Source organism: Urtica dioica, chromosome 1 (assembly GCF_054948205.1).
Source record: "Urtica dioica subsp. dioica isolate 48M chromosome 1, U.dioica_male_clone48M_v1_H2, whole genome shotgun sequence".
Classification (NCBI taxonomy): Eukaryota; Viridiplantae; Streptophyta; class Magnoliopsida; order Rosales; family Urticaceae; genus Urtica; species Urtica dioica.
Genome location: NC_142756.1, coordinates 7,752,321 through 7,768,278, shown reverse-complemented (window position 1 = coordinate 7,768,278; position 15,958 = coordinate 7,752,321). Strand labels below are relative to the sequence as shown.

At 35.5% G+C, this 15,958-nt stretch overlaps 1 protein-coding gene across 1 annotated transcript; it reads right to left on the bottom strand.

Annotated features, from left to right (window-relative positions):
• Nucleotides 1-8,256: 8,256 nt before the first annotated feature.
• Nucleotides 8,257-13,597, bottom strand: LOC149406939 (eukaryotic translation initiation factor 3 subunit A-like). Its single transcript, XM_089610072.1, has 13 exons — nt 13,461-13,597; nt 12,890-13,371; nt 12,038-12,253; nt 11,592-11,960; nt 11,409-11,438; nt 11,084-11,311; nt 10,834-10,995; nt 10,506-10,727; nt 10,202-10,411; nt 9,908-10,111; nt 9,674-9,754; nt 9,035-9,236; nt 8,257-8,949 (listed from the first exon to the last, which is right to left on the bottom strand). The coding sequence occupies exons 1-13, from the start codon at nt 13,504-13,506 to the stop codon at nt 8,486-8,488; spliced, it is 2,916 nt and encodes a 971-aa protein (XP_089466198.1). The 5' UTR covers nt 13,507-13,597; the 3' UTR covers nt 8,257-8,485.
• Between the last annotated feature and the right edge of the window lie 2,361 nt (nt 13,598-15,958).

Genomic DNA, 15,958 nt, shown 5'->3' with positions numbered 1-15,958 from the left:
GATGACCGACATCTTTCCTCACAACTTGCGCTAAAAAATAAAGCCAACTTATGACGTAACAACAAAACACTTTTAATATCAAAACTATACAATCTATCCACATCTATTCAATACTAACGCTTTTTCAGTTTAGACAAGAACCACACTCTTCCTTTCATAAATGCCATTTTAATACCTCATGTTTGTCATCAAGAACATGGGTTCAATCCCCCGAAATAACGATTTGTATCCATTATGTGAAATTTATTCAAATTACTTTTTAATTTTTACTTAAATGTTCAATGACCAAGTATATGAATGAAAAATAGTCCAAAAAAATGCCATTAACATACACTTCAACAGTTTTTTTACGGTCAAAATTAGACACCCAAATTTAAGAAAGACTTACTCAAATAACTTGAATTTGAATATAAATTTCTCGAGAACTTGTCTCAAGAGCACTCCTCAGAGACTTAAATTTTGGCATCGCTTGGAGCCCTCTGGCGATGAAGACGATAGGAGCCTCCTCTGAGTCATTTAACAGTTTCTTTTTAAATTGTGTTGATTTTTTTTGTATAATTTTAAAGTTTTTATTATTATTTAAAGGTTCGTTTAGCTATATAGTCATTTGACTTATAGCGTTTTGTATAATAGCCAACCTTTTGTTAATTTTCTGTAAATAGTCACCTCAATTTATTTACGGCACTAAAAAAGACAAAAAAAAACCCAAAAATAGGCGGGAATATTTTTGGATATTTTTGTCTTTTTGAGTTCCGTAAATAAGTTGAGATTTCTATTTACAAAAAAAATTTATAAAAGGTTCGCTATCTAGCAATTCTTAGACATTCGGTGGTTTATTTGGCTAATTTTTTGTTATTTAAATGATATAATTACTATTTAATTAATTTTAAGAAAAAAAATATTAATTTTTCTTTAACTCTGAACTGTCAAGTTATTTTTTTCATCCAAAATAATGGTCTTGGTAGTTACAATCAACTTAAATGAAATATCGGATACTTTTACTGCTGAAAAAAAAAATGGGTCTATTAGGTAAATAGTCAATTTAAACATTTGGCATTACTAAATAACCAACGTTTGGTGAATTTTAGGTAAATAGCCATTTTATGTATTTACAGATGTAAATCTTAGATAAATAGCCACCTTCATATATTAGGCCACGTCATTATTTACGGTTATTTACCCAAGATTTACCTAACGTTGGCTATTTAGCAATGTCAAACTTTTAAGTTGGTTATTTTCCTAATTTTTTGAAGAAAAAAAATAGGTCTATATAATTTTGAAATTGGATAAAAATTAGATATGTATATTATTTCCTCTATTGAAATAACTAAAATAAACATCAATTTTTTTTAGAAAAACCGCTTAAAATGTGTAAATTGTAAAATAGTTAACGTTTTTAAATAAATAACCAATTTAATGACTTTACAATTAATTCAAAAACTGCATTTCAATTATATCTTTTTATTTATTTATAATCATATAAAAATAAAGAATCGGGATAAAACATCTCTCTATAAATTATTTCTCCAAGGCAACTACTGATATTAACCAATATAATACATATTAATTGTTGATATATATTCATAGTCGTCAAGATATTTTATTTCGCTACATTTCTCCTATGTTCGCAAATATATATATAAATATATATATATATATATATATATATATTATTTTTATTAATAGATATTAGAATAAATGACAATGTTATCCCTGTACTATGGTCAATGTTTCAATTCAATCCCTGAACTCACAAATCCGTGTTATTAATATTTGAACTCTAATTTTTGTACGTTTTGGCCCTTCCGTCTAAATTTTGTCAAAGCCGTCAGTTAAATGGGCACGTTTTTTTAAGTGATCTCCACATAAAGGGCTTTTACGTAAACTCCACAATGATCTATCAAAATTAATTGTTAAATAAAGAAAAACAATAATTATCGGATTAAATTAACGGAAAATAATTTAAACAATTAAAAAAATAATAATAGAAGTTGAATCGTCGATTGAATAAAAAGCAAGAGAGAAACCCAAAATCCCTAAATCCACATTTGATTGGGAAACTTCTGAAGAAAAAAACGGAACCGAAACGAAACCCTAAAACTCGATAGCCAAAAGGGAAAATCCCCGGCGAAGAAGAAGTCGGCGAACTCCAGGACTCCGGCGAAGTCGAAATCATCATCGACACCACGCTTGAAAAATATACCGGCGTCAAAACCGCGTTGGAAAAAGAAATTGCTCAAAAAGGGAGGTCTTCAAAGATACCTGATGCATCAAACGATACCCCTTTAGGAAAAGTGTTTATGGTACGTAAATATATACATTTCGTTTTGAGTTCAGCAATTTTGTCAAGTTGTTGTTGTTGATTTGGTGACCATTTATTAAAGTACGGATTTAACTTTTTTGTGTGAGTTGTGTTTTGTTTGGGGACCTCTGGTTTCTTTCTCGTTTGTTTTCTCATTTGGGTTTCGTGTAGTTCGCTGTTGTCGGTTATTCTTAGACTGTGGGGGACTACTGATTTATTGTTTATCCTTGTTGGTAGGAATGAACTAAGCTTATTCATTCAATAATGAATATTATATAAGATATTTTTGGGTTTTCCATTTGCAGATGATTTGCTGAACAAGCTCACCATTAATGCTTACCATGGGGGTCAGTTACAGTTTCATGAACAAGAATATTTCTATGTGGGTGGGAATGTTGCATATATGGTCAACGTTGACTTAGACAAGCTATCTATTGTCGTGTTAGATAGAATCTTAATATATGACCTAGGTTACGTGAGTGGTGTATCTTATGATGTGAATGGAGCTCGTGTATAATGACGCCAGTTTGTTGGAAGTGATTCGCGAAGTGCTAACAACAACATGGGTGGTGAACTTGTATTGTGATCACCTAGTAGACCAACCTCTTCTTGCTAATAATCAAGACATGCATATACACCATGAAGATGCATCTCAAGAGGAAATTGAAGTAGATGACCAAGGGGTATAGACTGAATATGATATACAGTTTGAAGCACAACACGTTGATCAAGATAACGTTGACCAAGCGCAGCAGGTTGAAGATGAGCAACAAGCTAAGGGGACATTGAACAAGACTAACAGGTTAAAGATGATCAACAAGGTGAGCACGAGGGCATTCTCCAAGACCAATAAGTTGAAGTTGAGACACGAGTTCATGACGAGCAACAACGTGAGAGGGACTTCGATGCACAGTTTCAGGAGGTTTGGGCGGATGCATTGCAGCATGATGAAGAAGAGCAACAACACCAAGAAGACAAGGAGCAACAACAACAAGAAGACGAAGAGCAAGAACAAGTGCCGATCCAACAAGAATTTGGGTTTGAGCGTAGTGACAATGAAGACCCAATTGATAGTGAAAGTGTTGATATTGGCTTCGCAGGATTAAAGAGAAAGGGTAAGATGGTGGTTAGTGAGGAGTAGAACTCAGACGATAATGGTGACTACGACATCGATGCTGACAAAGAGCGTGATTACTCAACAAGTGAAATAAAGCTGAGGCTCCTTCCGCGTCTACATTTCCGAAGGTCTTTAGGGATTACAAAAAATGTACAAAAGAAATTCCCTAGGTTTCAAGCTTTCAGAGAAGACACTAACCTACATAATCCAACTTTGAAGTTGGGATTAGTTTTCCCAAGCTCAGATGTTTTCAAGACTGCTACAAGGGAGTATGCAATCCATGCCGGTAAGGATATTCAGTTCAAAAAGAACGACTCAAACCGTGTTCGAGCTGAGAAGACCATGCATGCACGTAGATTTGTTATGCCTCACCCACGAGGGGACACAGGTTTGTTCACCATTAAGACATTCAGAGGCGAGCATTCATGTCCTAAGGTTAACAAGAATATATTTACCATGTCAAAATGGTTGGCAAAGAGCTACATGCAACAATTCAAAGATAGTGATTCGTGGTCAGCAGCTGATTTTATGAACAAGGTTCAGAAGGACTCCGTACTTGAGTGCAATCGAGTCAAAGCTTACCGGGCGAAAAAGATTGCAACTCAGACTATTGAAGGGTCTTTCAAAGAACAGTATAGTGCTCTATAGGATTATGCAGTTGAGATCAGAAGATCTAATGTCGGTTCAACTATCCAAATTGAATCTGAGCTAGACTCAGAAGGGAATCCAGTATTCAAGAAGATTTACATCTTCTTCAAGGGCTGCAAAGACGACTTTGTTCACTGTAGGCCAGTAATTGGCTTAGATGGGTGTCATGTGAAAGGTCATCATACCGGCCAGTTTTTAATGTCAATCGGCATCGACGCAAACAACTCCATGTTCCCTATTGCGTATGTAGTCGTGGAATCAGAAGGTAAGTCATCATGGTCTTGATTCTTGCAGTTCCTGAAAGACGATGTGAACATCAATAATGGTCATCACTGGACATTTATCTCCGACAAGCAAAAAGGCCTTTCTGAAGCATTGAATGGCCTTTGGGAGGAAGAATCTGTTCAAGCTGAACACCGGCATTGTGTGCGTCACTTGCAGAGCAACTTTACAAAGGTAATGAATTAATTTATTAATATCCATTTTATTGATACGAGTATAACCAATTTAAATATGATTATGTCTTCAAAGGCCAGTACTTGAAAGGGAAGATGATGGTAGCAGCTATGGCGCACTCGGAACCAAGGTATGAAGCTGAAATGCAATTAATCAAGAATGAAGATCCCGAGGCATACGAGTGGCTGGTTGCTTAAGGCCCTCAACACTGATCACGCTGTCATTTTCGGACCTCTCCTAAATGCGAGATTTTACTGAACAACCTCTGCGAGAGTTTCAATGGGACACGAGCAATACTCATGGCTAGACAAAAATTAATTTTTTCTATGCTAGAGTGCATCATAATGTACTTATTACAACGTTTCACAACGCAAAGAATGGCAACTGAGAAATGGAAAGTTGAATTAGGGCCAAATTCTTGAAAGAAAAAAAAAACAAGATACTTGGTGCGGAAAACATGGCGAAATGGGCTGGTGGTGGAAACTTCCAGATGTCGAACATGTATGGCTCTATGTATGCAGCTGATCTTGTCTAGAGAAATTTTTCGTGCAAGAGGTGGGATCTTTCAGGTATATATTCGATGACTTAGACATGTTTAAGTAAAGTATTAGAATTTATGGTGTGTAATTAAAGTGTATGTACATTAACTGAATGACGGAGATAGCGTGTGGTCATGTGATTAGCTATATCTAGAAAAAGTTTGATGATCCGCTAAAATACGTATCGGCATGGTACAAGAAAGAAGCATACAAAGAACACATATGTCCACATGATCAAGCCTATTAATCCAATCGAGCAATGGCCAAGAGCTAGACTCACTCCCTCGTCCATGTCGGCAGATAAGGCAAAGCCTAGTAGATCAAAAAAACTGAGGAGGCTTGAACATGATGAGGTTTTTGCAGGTCGGGGAACACACATGTCTCGCAAGTATGTCATTGTCAAGTGTGGAAAATGTGGTCAAACCGGTCACAATGCAACAACTTGTTTCCGTAGGCAACTAGAACAACAGGTATGGTCAAACCGGTCACAATGCAACAACTACAACTGTTTTTATAGTAATCAAGGAGATCGCGCACCACAATCAAATGAAACACCAAGTCAACCACATGCACATCGAAGTCAACCAAGTGCACAGCCAAGTCAACCAAGTGCACAGCAAAGCCAACCAAGTGCACATCCACCACAAAAATTCCCATTAAGGATAAAACTACCGATATTATTTGCATACAAACGTTTTTAAATTTAGAATTTTAAACTTTCCTTTATCCCTATATACATTTGCAGATAAGCTCCAGATTCGGGAACAATGCAACAAGACAACCAGCAATGCAACCAAGAGGATTATTCAGGGACATATTCATGTGAATATTAAATGGTGTCATTTTAGAATTCTGTCGACTTTCTTTACACTATTTTGATGTGTCTTGATATATATTCAAGGCTTTTTAGTGTAATATGCTATATGGTGATCTATTTGGCTTAATAAATGGTTTCTGACTTATGTACTTAAGCTTTTTCTGGGCAATATGCTACATGGTGAATTATTTTTCTAGGTTAATAGTTTATGAATTATGTCCTTGAGCCTTTTTTTGTGCAATATGTTACATTGTTCTACTGAATTTGACAGTATTAGTTGAACAATTTGTGTCTTTTACTCTATTAAATTATACAATGTACAATAGAGAAACAATAGTAGTTGAACAATAATACTAAAATGTTAAAAACTCAAGTACTTATACTTAAAACATGTTTAAGCATACAATTATTAAGTACAGTACAATCAACATATTCATCTTATTTGATTGCCTAACTATCAAAACCCGCAAAGACCGTAGCTCACTTGCTTCAATAACATGTTCATAATCCTTGTCACAGTGAATTTCTTCACCAGCCAACTCCTACATATTTTTTTCAAACATATTGATCTTCTTCAATAGCCCGGGAAGTATTTGCACGATCTTCTTCAATAGCCCGGGAATTATTTGCACCGATCTCATACACATCATGGAGGGTCCACTCGTTCCAAAAAATCACAACATGTTTCAATATTGTTCAACAATAAATAGATGTTAATTAAACCCAATAATCCCACAATATTACCTTGTATTAGGACAATAAATTACACCTCAACAATCAAAACATTAACTCTCAATTCACGTTCATCAAACATTGGAACTGTACAATCAAACAATGAATCTCTAACCTTGTAACGGGGACAACCGTAAAATCTTCTACCAGGGTTCAAACCGGTTCAAGCCTATTTCACTGGCCATGGATATTGGAACGTTCTTTTGTACCTATTTCACGAAGAATTTAAATCCCTAAGTCGAGAACCAGTAAACTCAAATTGGGAATTTGAAACTCTAGAACAAGAGAAAAAGAAGAGAGAAAGAGTTCCCAGAATCGATTATGTACCTATTTCACAAAGCAAACTCTGAGAATTTGAAACTCTAGGTCGACCATGAGTAAACTCAAATCGATTTGGGAAAAAAGAGCGAAATACCAATGAAAACCACTAATTAAATATATATAATTGACGGCTTTGGGGATATTCACGCAAAAGTGTCTGAAATTAAGATACGTGACAAAAACGTGCCCATTTAACTGGCGGCTTTGAAAATTTAGACATAAGGGCCAAAACGTACAAAAACTAGAGTTCAAATATTAATAACACAGATTTGAGAGTTCAGCGACCGAACTGAAACACTGGCCATAGTACAAGGGGCAACAATGTCATTTATTCTAGATATTAACCAATGTTATTAACATTCAGAATTAAGAGTCTTTAGTTTTGAATTGGTTAATTTTTTTAGTTTATTTTATTCGTTTATGTGCATGAATAGTTCTCTTCAATTTATGAGAAATTTTGAAATTTTTGAAGCTGAATAAGCGATTTGCTTTGCTCTTTTTTATCTTTTTATTTTAAAATTTTGATACTAATATTGACCAAGATTAAATTATATGATACATTAACAGTGCAAGTGCAGGTGGCACTATTGGTCAAGATTGCATGATTTAGTACAAATGCATTAAGCTAAAAGAGGATAAATTATCTACCTGTAAGGGGGCATGCATTCTTGTAGCCCATGAGATTCGAACTTAGGACCTCTCAGTCGAAGTATCTTAATTGATAGTTAACTAAACTTGTTAATCGTTGATCGAGTTGAAATTTCAACGTTTCAATGTTTCAATTGGCTACTTTGATAGAGCGCTCTTTTTTTTATTAGAGCGTAATCAATTATAAATTGACAAACGGAAAGATAAAATAAGTACAAAAAATTAAGGGTATTTTATTTTGTATATAGTTCACGAACATGATAATTTATTGCGTAACTAAACCATCCAAATTTGGAGATTCTCTAAATAGTCAATATTTTGTAAATTGTAAATAAATAATCATTGTAGTGATGTAACATATTTTAGATGTTTTTAGCATTCCATTTATGCTCTTAGAGTCTGATGGTTATTTACAATTATTAACGAATATTTACATGTACTAATGTCTCTTGAACTTTGTTAATAAAATTTCACGACTATTTACCAAAAATAACTATAAGACATCTTTGAATTTTCATATAGTTATATACCTAGACAGCCCTAAAACCATTTACCAAATTTTAGCTACACACTCCTAAGTAAATGGCATTTGTATTGACAGAAATAGAAACCATTAAATTTGGTATTTATCCAAACAATATTAAACGTTAGGTATAAGTATAAACACCTAAATATATGCCACAAAGAACCTCTTTAATTTAGAAAGATGTATGCATATATAAGAATTAGAATTTCATAAAAGCAATTTTTTTACCTTTAAAGATACCAAAACACTACAAAATCAATATGTTAAAAGCAAAAATACTCCCAAGAAAAAGGTTTAAGGTCTAAAACGCAAATGTTTCTTATCCGCCAAAATTATATTTGAAAACGTTCCCACGAATTCTAACAGTAAGAAAAATCGATCAGCGCTGGTCAGAGCCAGCGCGGGGCCTGGAGGAGGACCAAGACGACCTGGAGCCAAAGCTGGAAGGTCTACGCTCGTCGGCGCCAGCGCCGCTGCGCCATCTGTCACCGGCTGGGGGCGGGGGACGGTCATCAGGCCTGCCGCCCCACCGCTCTCGCTCCGGTGGCGGCACCGGAGCCGCTTCCGCGTTCTGTCGCCGGAACTTCGGCACATACTTCCCGGCCGGAGCAGCGGCGGCGGCGGCCGGTTCTCCATCGGCTGCGGCCGGAGCGACAGTCTCAGCTGCGCGAGGAAGCTCGGTGGCCTTGAGAGGAGCGGGCTCCGCGGCTCTTGCCAAGAACAGGCTCTCTCTCCTCAGCTTCTCCTTGTGCTCAAGCTCCAGCTCTCTCTGTCGCTGCTTCTCTGCAATTTCGGCTAACTTTGCCAACCGCTCCGCTTCTTCCTTCTCACGCCTCTCAGCCTCTGCCCATTTCAGATTTTTTTTATTAAATAAAGGAAAGCGGAATCAAATTGTGGAAAGCTGCAACTTTCTTTTTTTTTTTCTTACCTTCCCTCTTGCGGGCTTCTTCCTCTTCCTGAATCTTTCTCCGACTTTCTTGTTCGCACTTCACATAATACATTTTCTTGCTGAGCATCAGTATATCCAGTTTCCGAGCCTCGCGCTTGAGCCTGATTTGCTCCTCTCTCTCGGCTCTCCTCCTCTCGAATTCCTCTTTCCTTTGGCTCATCGCCTTCTCTTTATAAGCCATCTGGATCATGGGAAAGTTACAAATCCATATGAATTTCTCTAAAGTCTTTTAACAAAAGTATACACGACAAAAATAGGAAAAAGAAGGATGAAAGGGGGGGAAATATGATTAAAAAAAAGCATGATGTAGCTAAATAGTCAATTTAAAGTTATGAATTTGCAAAATAGCAAAAGTTTGTCTTAAATGAGTGAAATATCCAAAATTTGCAGCAATCTAGTTTCAAAAAAAAAATTTGACCCCAAGATTAATTTTTTTGAAAGTGATAAATTGCCATAATAATCGTCAATAATTTTAATCCTGGCTGTCATAAAAATTTTGAAAACGTAAATTTGGCTACTTTGCTAAAAAGTTGAAACTTTGGCTATTTTGCTAATCAATAAGTTTCAGATGGCTATTTTGAACAATTTTCCGAGAGAGAGAGAGAGAGAGAGAGATACCAAGTCCTCTAGCATGCGAGACAATTTGTGTTTCTCCTTCAAATCCGCTTCATGACGCTGCTGGCTCAGCGTGATTTCAAGCTGAAACAAGCAGAAAAGATTAAAGCTCAAGAGTTCAATATCCAAAAAGACATTTAATCACCAGCGTTATGTTTTCAAGAAAATCGGGTCAAAAGGCACATAGCCCATAGATTCGCAAGAATTACGTAAATTGCTTAAAAAGGGAGTGGATACCTGTTGCTCACGCTCGTGAATCACCCTCTCTTCAACTATACGCTGCTGGAATGCAGCGTCAACCAACGGAGCAGATTCTTCTCGTTTTGCTCTTTCAAAATGGTCCATCGATTTGGCAAGCTTTTGCAGCTTCTTCTCCATTTCCTGCCTTTCCCTAACTTGATCGTCCATCGTGATCTTCATCAACGTTTGTGTTGACAAGTCCTACACAATGTATACCGTTGTTCAGATCACCTATTCACCTTTGCACGTGAAGGTGAAGAAAATAAGAAAGGATGACCATGTTTCACTCACCGCTCCTCCGTCAAGAAACTTCTTCTTGGACTTTTTACCCTTGTCGTTTAACTTCTCCATCATTTTGATTTTGAGTTCTTCCAACTCCTTCTCATCAATCTGCTCTTTTGTTTGCTTCCTCCGTCTCTCCTTATCCTCCTCGAGCCTCTTCCTCTCTGCCTCGTCAGCTAGCTTTTGCAGCTCTTTCCTCTTGTTTTCTTCTTCGCGCTCCTTCATAAGTTGCAAGGTCGGTCAGTCGGTAAAATTCTTTGCGGAATATGGGTAAAGAAATATATGAAATTACATCAGTTCTACGATGAAATACCATTGCCAAAAGCCGGCGCTCTTGCTCTTCCTTCCTTTTCTCAATAATTGATTTCCTAGCAAGAAGTCTTTTGTGTTCTTTATCCACGATTTCAGGTAGAGAGGCCAGAAGTTCTCCCAGCTTCGATGCTTTCTTTGCAGGAGGGTACATCATGCTCCTTACTTTGTTTAAAGATTCAGCAAGCACAGCCAGATGGCAACGAATAGCATCAGACTCAATAACCTAGATAAGTCACCCCAGTCACACAATGTTAGCAGCTTCACAAAGTATCAAACAAAACAAACAAATCAAAGAAAACATTAGAGAAAAAGATAATGCTCCAACTTACCAAATTGCCAAAGCAGACAACACCTTTCATGTGATCTACTTTCATGCCAACAAATCCGTGCTTGACAGCGTCAGCAGAAATCCTTTCAACAACAGAAAAATCATGGAACGGGATCATTTGAGACAAACACTCAATTGTCATTGTCTGATACACTTGTGAGACCTGAAAGACGTGAAAATGAATTAGGAACTGCAACATCAATAATGCATGTGAACGGCAAGGTGAATCAAACTGATACCAGTTACAATACCTGTTCAAGCAACCTCAGAGTGGTGAGCTTTTCCAGGGAAGGAACATACTCGGACAACTGCACTTCTGGAAGAGAAGAAGCAGAAGAAAGTTTACCCCCAATTTTAGCAACTTTCACCAACAATGGCTGTATCTTCATGGCAAGGTCTAAAGGATGAAACTCGTGTTCCAACAAATTGAATAGATCTTTCACTTCCTGGGTTGCACAGCTCAATACCCCTTTAACAGCCTAAAAAATTAGATCAAAGTCAGAGAGATAATCCATAATGCCTAGCTTGCCGAGGAAAAAAACTCAGTGAAGCCACCACTAAACATTTAGAGCTTACCAGTTCTGAAAGGAGAGATGCCCGAGAAAGCTGGACAAAGAAATACAACAGATCATCAACAATGAAAATTTCAAAAAATGCATGTAGTAATTATGAGCTCGGTTTAAAAAAAAAAATATAAAAAAATAAATAAAAAAAATAACACGTAAGCGTGTAGTAGATGTGTAAATTGAGAAGTAGTACCACTTCTCCTCTTTCGAGCTTAGGGTCAACATTAAACCCAATAAGGTTTGCCATCCTCAAGTTGCGCTCCTTTTCATTTTCCAGATCAGCATGAGATGCACCACGTTTCTGGCTGTACGGGGCGACCGAGAGTGCAGCCAAAACAACTGACGATGCTATCAACTGAAGGTCCTTTTGACTTAGATTCTTGTTGTACGTTTTTTGCAGACTAAAAAGCTTAATCCATGCATATGCGTGGTAAAGATGACTAGACGACACCCAAAATATTTGTGCCAACTTGGCATAGTAAACAACCATCAATGATGGCTTCGGAGTTTTCTTAACCATGCACATCAACCCATGAATGTCTTCAACAGACCTAAATGCTTCCTGCAGATTAAAATTATATCAGAAAGGGAATTTTCCAATAAAATTGAAATAAGCATGAAACCATATTTCGGACAGACCTGCCAGAGTTCAAGCTCGGTGGCTATCTTTAGCTGCTCAAATCTTGTATCGAGGTAAAGCTGCAAACTTTCAGGTGCAGATATATCGGGTCTGTCCCGTTGGTCTCTGTATTTGTTAAGATTGGCTAGATGGTTCCTTATTATTTCACACAACCTACGGAACTCTGTAGTTCGCTTGTATTGCTTGCAAAACTGGAATGCTCGGTGTGCTGTCATCTATATATGAAAGCCAAAAAATCCAACATATCCTTAGCTGCTGAATTATTTGCACAGCTACGAAGTAAGTAATGCATTCTCAACAAAATAAATATTTGGGTAGGGAAAAAAAATAGTTATATACATGATAAGCAGGAAGAAAATTACAGAACAAACAAGATTTACACTATAACAGTGTCAAACTAAGGCCATAGAAAAAAGTTGGTTAGCACGGACCTAGTAAGTTCTCTACTATAAATACACAGCTATGTCTCAAAAGTATGTAGCAAATTCATTACAAATTAATTTAGGTTATTGACCCCTTGATAAGAACCTCTGAATTCCATTCATAAACTCTCTCAAAAAGGCCAAGTCTAAACCCAAAGTAATTGCCCCTAAATTGATTATTTATTTCTAAATTTCAAGCTTCTATTTATCAACTAACAACTCTTGATGTTACTACTTTCGAGTCTTTGACCATTAGAATGAACTAATTCACAATATCCTATCACCCCTGCATTCAGCAAAACAAAAGAGTAAAATATTTGATGCTGTGACCTAAAAAACTAAAATTTTCTATAATTCTTGTACGGCATTAGCTATAAGATTCAAAGAAAAACTAAAACATTGTCAAAGTTAAGGGAGAAATCACTATACCGCATAGAGTGCCTCTAACTTCGAATTGTTCCTCAGAATTTCAAGCACTGTTCTGTAAGTCTCCCACAAGAACTTGAACCAAGGAGTGACAAGCTCGCGGTCGGATCTATCCTTTCCCTTCTCGCCACTGACGTAGCTGAGCATGAGATCTTCTGGCCTGTTGTCCGCTTCAAGATCGTCGACGTCCAAAGCTTCTTCCAAGGCCTGAGCCTGAGTCCGAGCCTGCTCGGCTTTCTCCGTCGAGAGCTGCATAAAGTGCTTAATCACTTCCTCCAACGACGCAACGTTGACTTGTTGGCACACGATTCGGTACTGAATCAGACCGTCCTTCGCGAACCTTCCCATCCTAAGCTCAACGCAGAGCTCCACGTATTTCATCATGATCTTTTCCAGGGGCTTTTGCCACGCGCGATATCGCTTCGACGTAATTAGGCTGTGGAGAGCCTGTAGAGCCTCCTGATTTTGCCCAACGTTTATCAATTCTGCAATTTTTTGCACACAAGAGTCGAGTCTCGGATTAAAGGACAACGTGATGAAGAAAAGAGGGGAAAAAGAAAACGATGAAACTCACCTTCTGCTCGCTTCAGGGCGTTTTCCGGCTTCGCGAATGTCGACATTCTGGCCAAGCTACGATGGAGAGAGATTCAGACGGCGAATGAACGAAATCTTAGAAATTAGAAAAAGATAGGGCTTCGTAAACCTATGGAATGAATAGCAAAAAATAATAATAATAATAATAATAATAAGAGAAATTGCCCATTTGCCATTAATTTCATAACATTTTTCCACTTTCCACTAAATGACTATTTTTTTCCAAAATGACATCAAGATGTCAACAATGTTGACATCTCATAGTGAAGGGCAAAAATAGATGTCAACATTGTTGACAAAGATGGTGACATTTTGGGAAAAATTAGTCTTTTGGTGGAAAGTGTGAAATGTTATAAAATTAGTGACAAATTGGGCAATTTCTTTAATAATAATGATAATAAACGAAATAAACAATAACAGGAAAGTACAATACTGACCCTAAGATATTTAAGCATTGTTTAGTTTATGGAATTGGAAATTTGCAAATGATTAGCAAAGGGGAAATTAAAATTATAGTTAGATTATCTATTTATTTAAGATTATAATTGATATTATATCAAGTTTCTAAAGTATATTTTTTAATTAATTTTAAAACGTAACTATAATCATCTATACATAAATTTTTCTTCTCATAAAGTCAGCTCAAAGTCAAACCCACTATAATAGAAGTTTGATAAGCGAAGAGGATGAGATAAAATAAAACTGAATTATCTCTATCCCACCACCTCTATTTATTTTTCAGTCTATTATTAAAGAGAGGGATTGAATAGTGAAACTCCAAATATAAAGTTTCACTATTTATCAACTCAATAATATAATAAAGATATAATAAATTAAATTAATTTCTTTAATATCAAAGCAACCTCAAAATTATTATAATTTATATATTTTATCTATAATTATATTATTTATAATAATTTAATATTATACTCTTAAATTATTTTAAATCATGCTAATTAGAATTTAAGACGATAAACAATAATAACACAATATAAATTTCCATTACAAACTGTCGCGCAAATTATAAAATTTTCACATTGAACGACACTTATCTTGTGGCGTGCAAATCATTAAAGCTCACTCAAGCCGTGGGATTAAAAAAAAATAGACTTGTTACCCGGACTCGATTTTTTTAAGCTGCTCGAATAACAGCTATATCCGGCAGGTAAACGAGTAGAAAAACATCGGACCCGTTACTCATTTACTTGCTTAACGAGGGTCAGGTAGACCCGATTATACATTTGTATCTTTAAAAAAAAAAAAAAAAAAAAAAAAAAAAAAAAGCTAATATTTTCCAAACATAAATAAATATCACATTCGTAATATGAAGAAAATTATAACTCAAAGTTTTTAAAAATCAAAGCTTATGATTTGTTTTTGTTTGATTATAAAAAATAATAAAACAGCACTATCAACATTAAAATGTTAGTCAAGTGGTAACTTATACTTATAATTTCCTAATGGAAATGAGATCAATTCCTATAAAGATTTTTTTAGTGTTAACGGGGGTTAGGTAAGGAGTAGACGGATATAGGTTCAACTATTCTACTTAGGGATGACAATTTCGTGTTCGTGTCGTTTTAATCGTGTTTGCATAAATAATTGCTAGAACCAAATCCGACCATTTATTAATCGTGTTTGAAATCTAGATCCAAATCCGACCGTTTATTTTTTTTACAGATCCATAACCGTTTAAATTAAACCGTTTAATAGTCGTGTTAAATGGGTATTTAATCGTGTTTTAACCGTGTTTAGACATTCGGACTCAATTAAATGCGATATAATAATAAAAAAAACATATTAGTCATAAGATTAGAATTGTCATTTTTCTTTTTACACTAACTTCCGATACATCGACACTGAGTCACGTGGCTAACTAATACTTTTGTTTTTCCTTTATTCTTTTCCTATTTTTTCACACAAAAAATTTGGCAAAATATCAAAAAAAAAAAAAAGAGGGAAAATAATGAAGGGTAAAAGTAAACAAAATAGGTAGTTGAAATTTTAAGGAGAATATGGAGGGAATGTTATGGAGGGATATCAAATCTAAATATTAGTCTAATTATTTATAGTTTCATGGAGAATATGGAGGGAATTTTATGGAGGGATATCAAATCTAAATATTAGTCTAATGTTATGGAGAATATGGAGGGAATATTATGGAGGGAATGTTTTATTTGGATAAAAATTAGATATTGAATTTGAAAGCAAATGGAGGTAATAAGTCATTTTACTATAATTGAAATCAAATAAAATTGAATACGATATGTTATTATGAGACTATAGTTATTGTGATAGTTAAATTTAAATTGTGATTTCTCGATATGAATTGAATTAAATTGAAATAAAATAAAATTGAATATGATACGTTATTACGAGACTATAGTTATTGTGATTGTGAATTGAAATCAAATAAATTGAATATGATACGTTATTGTGAGATGATAGTTATTGTGATTGTGTATTGAATTGAATTAA

Excerpts from the sequence above, each read along its gene's own strand:
- LOC149406939 (XM_089610072.1), bottom strand. The coding sequence starts at position 13,506 with ATGTCGACATTCGCGAAGCCGGAAAACGCCCTGAAGCGAGCAGAAG. Across the intron at positions 12,254-12,889 it reads AGTTAGAGGCACTCTATGCG|ATGACAGCACACCGAGCATT; the intron begins GTATAGTGATTT and ends TTTCATATATAG. Across the intron at positions 10,412-10,505 it reads AGCGCCGGCTTTTGGCAATG|GAGCGCGAAGAAGAAAACAA; the intron begins GTATTTCATCGT and ends CAACTTATGAAG.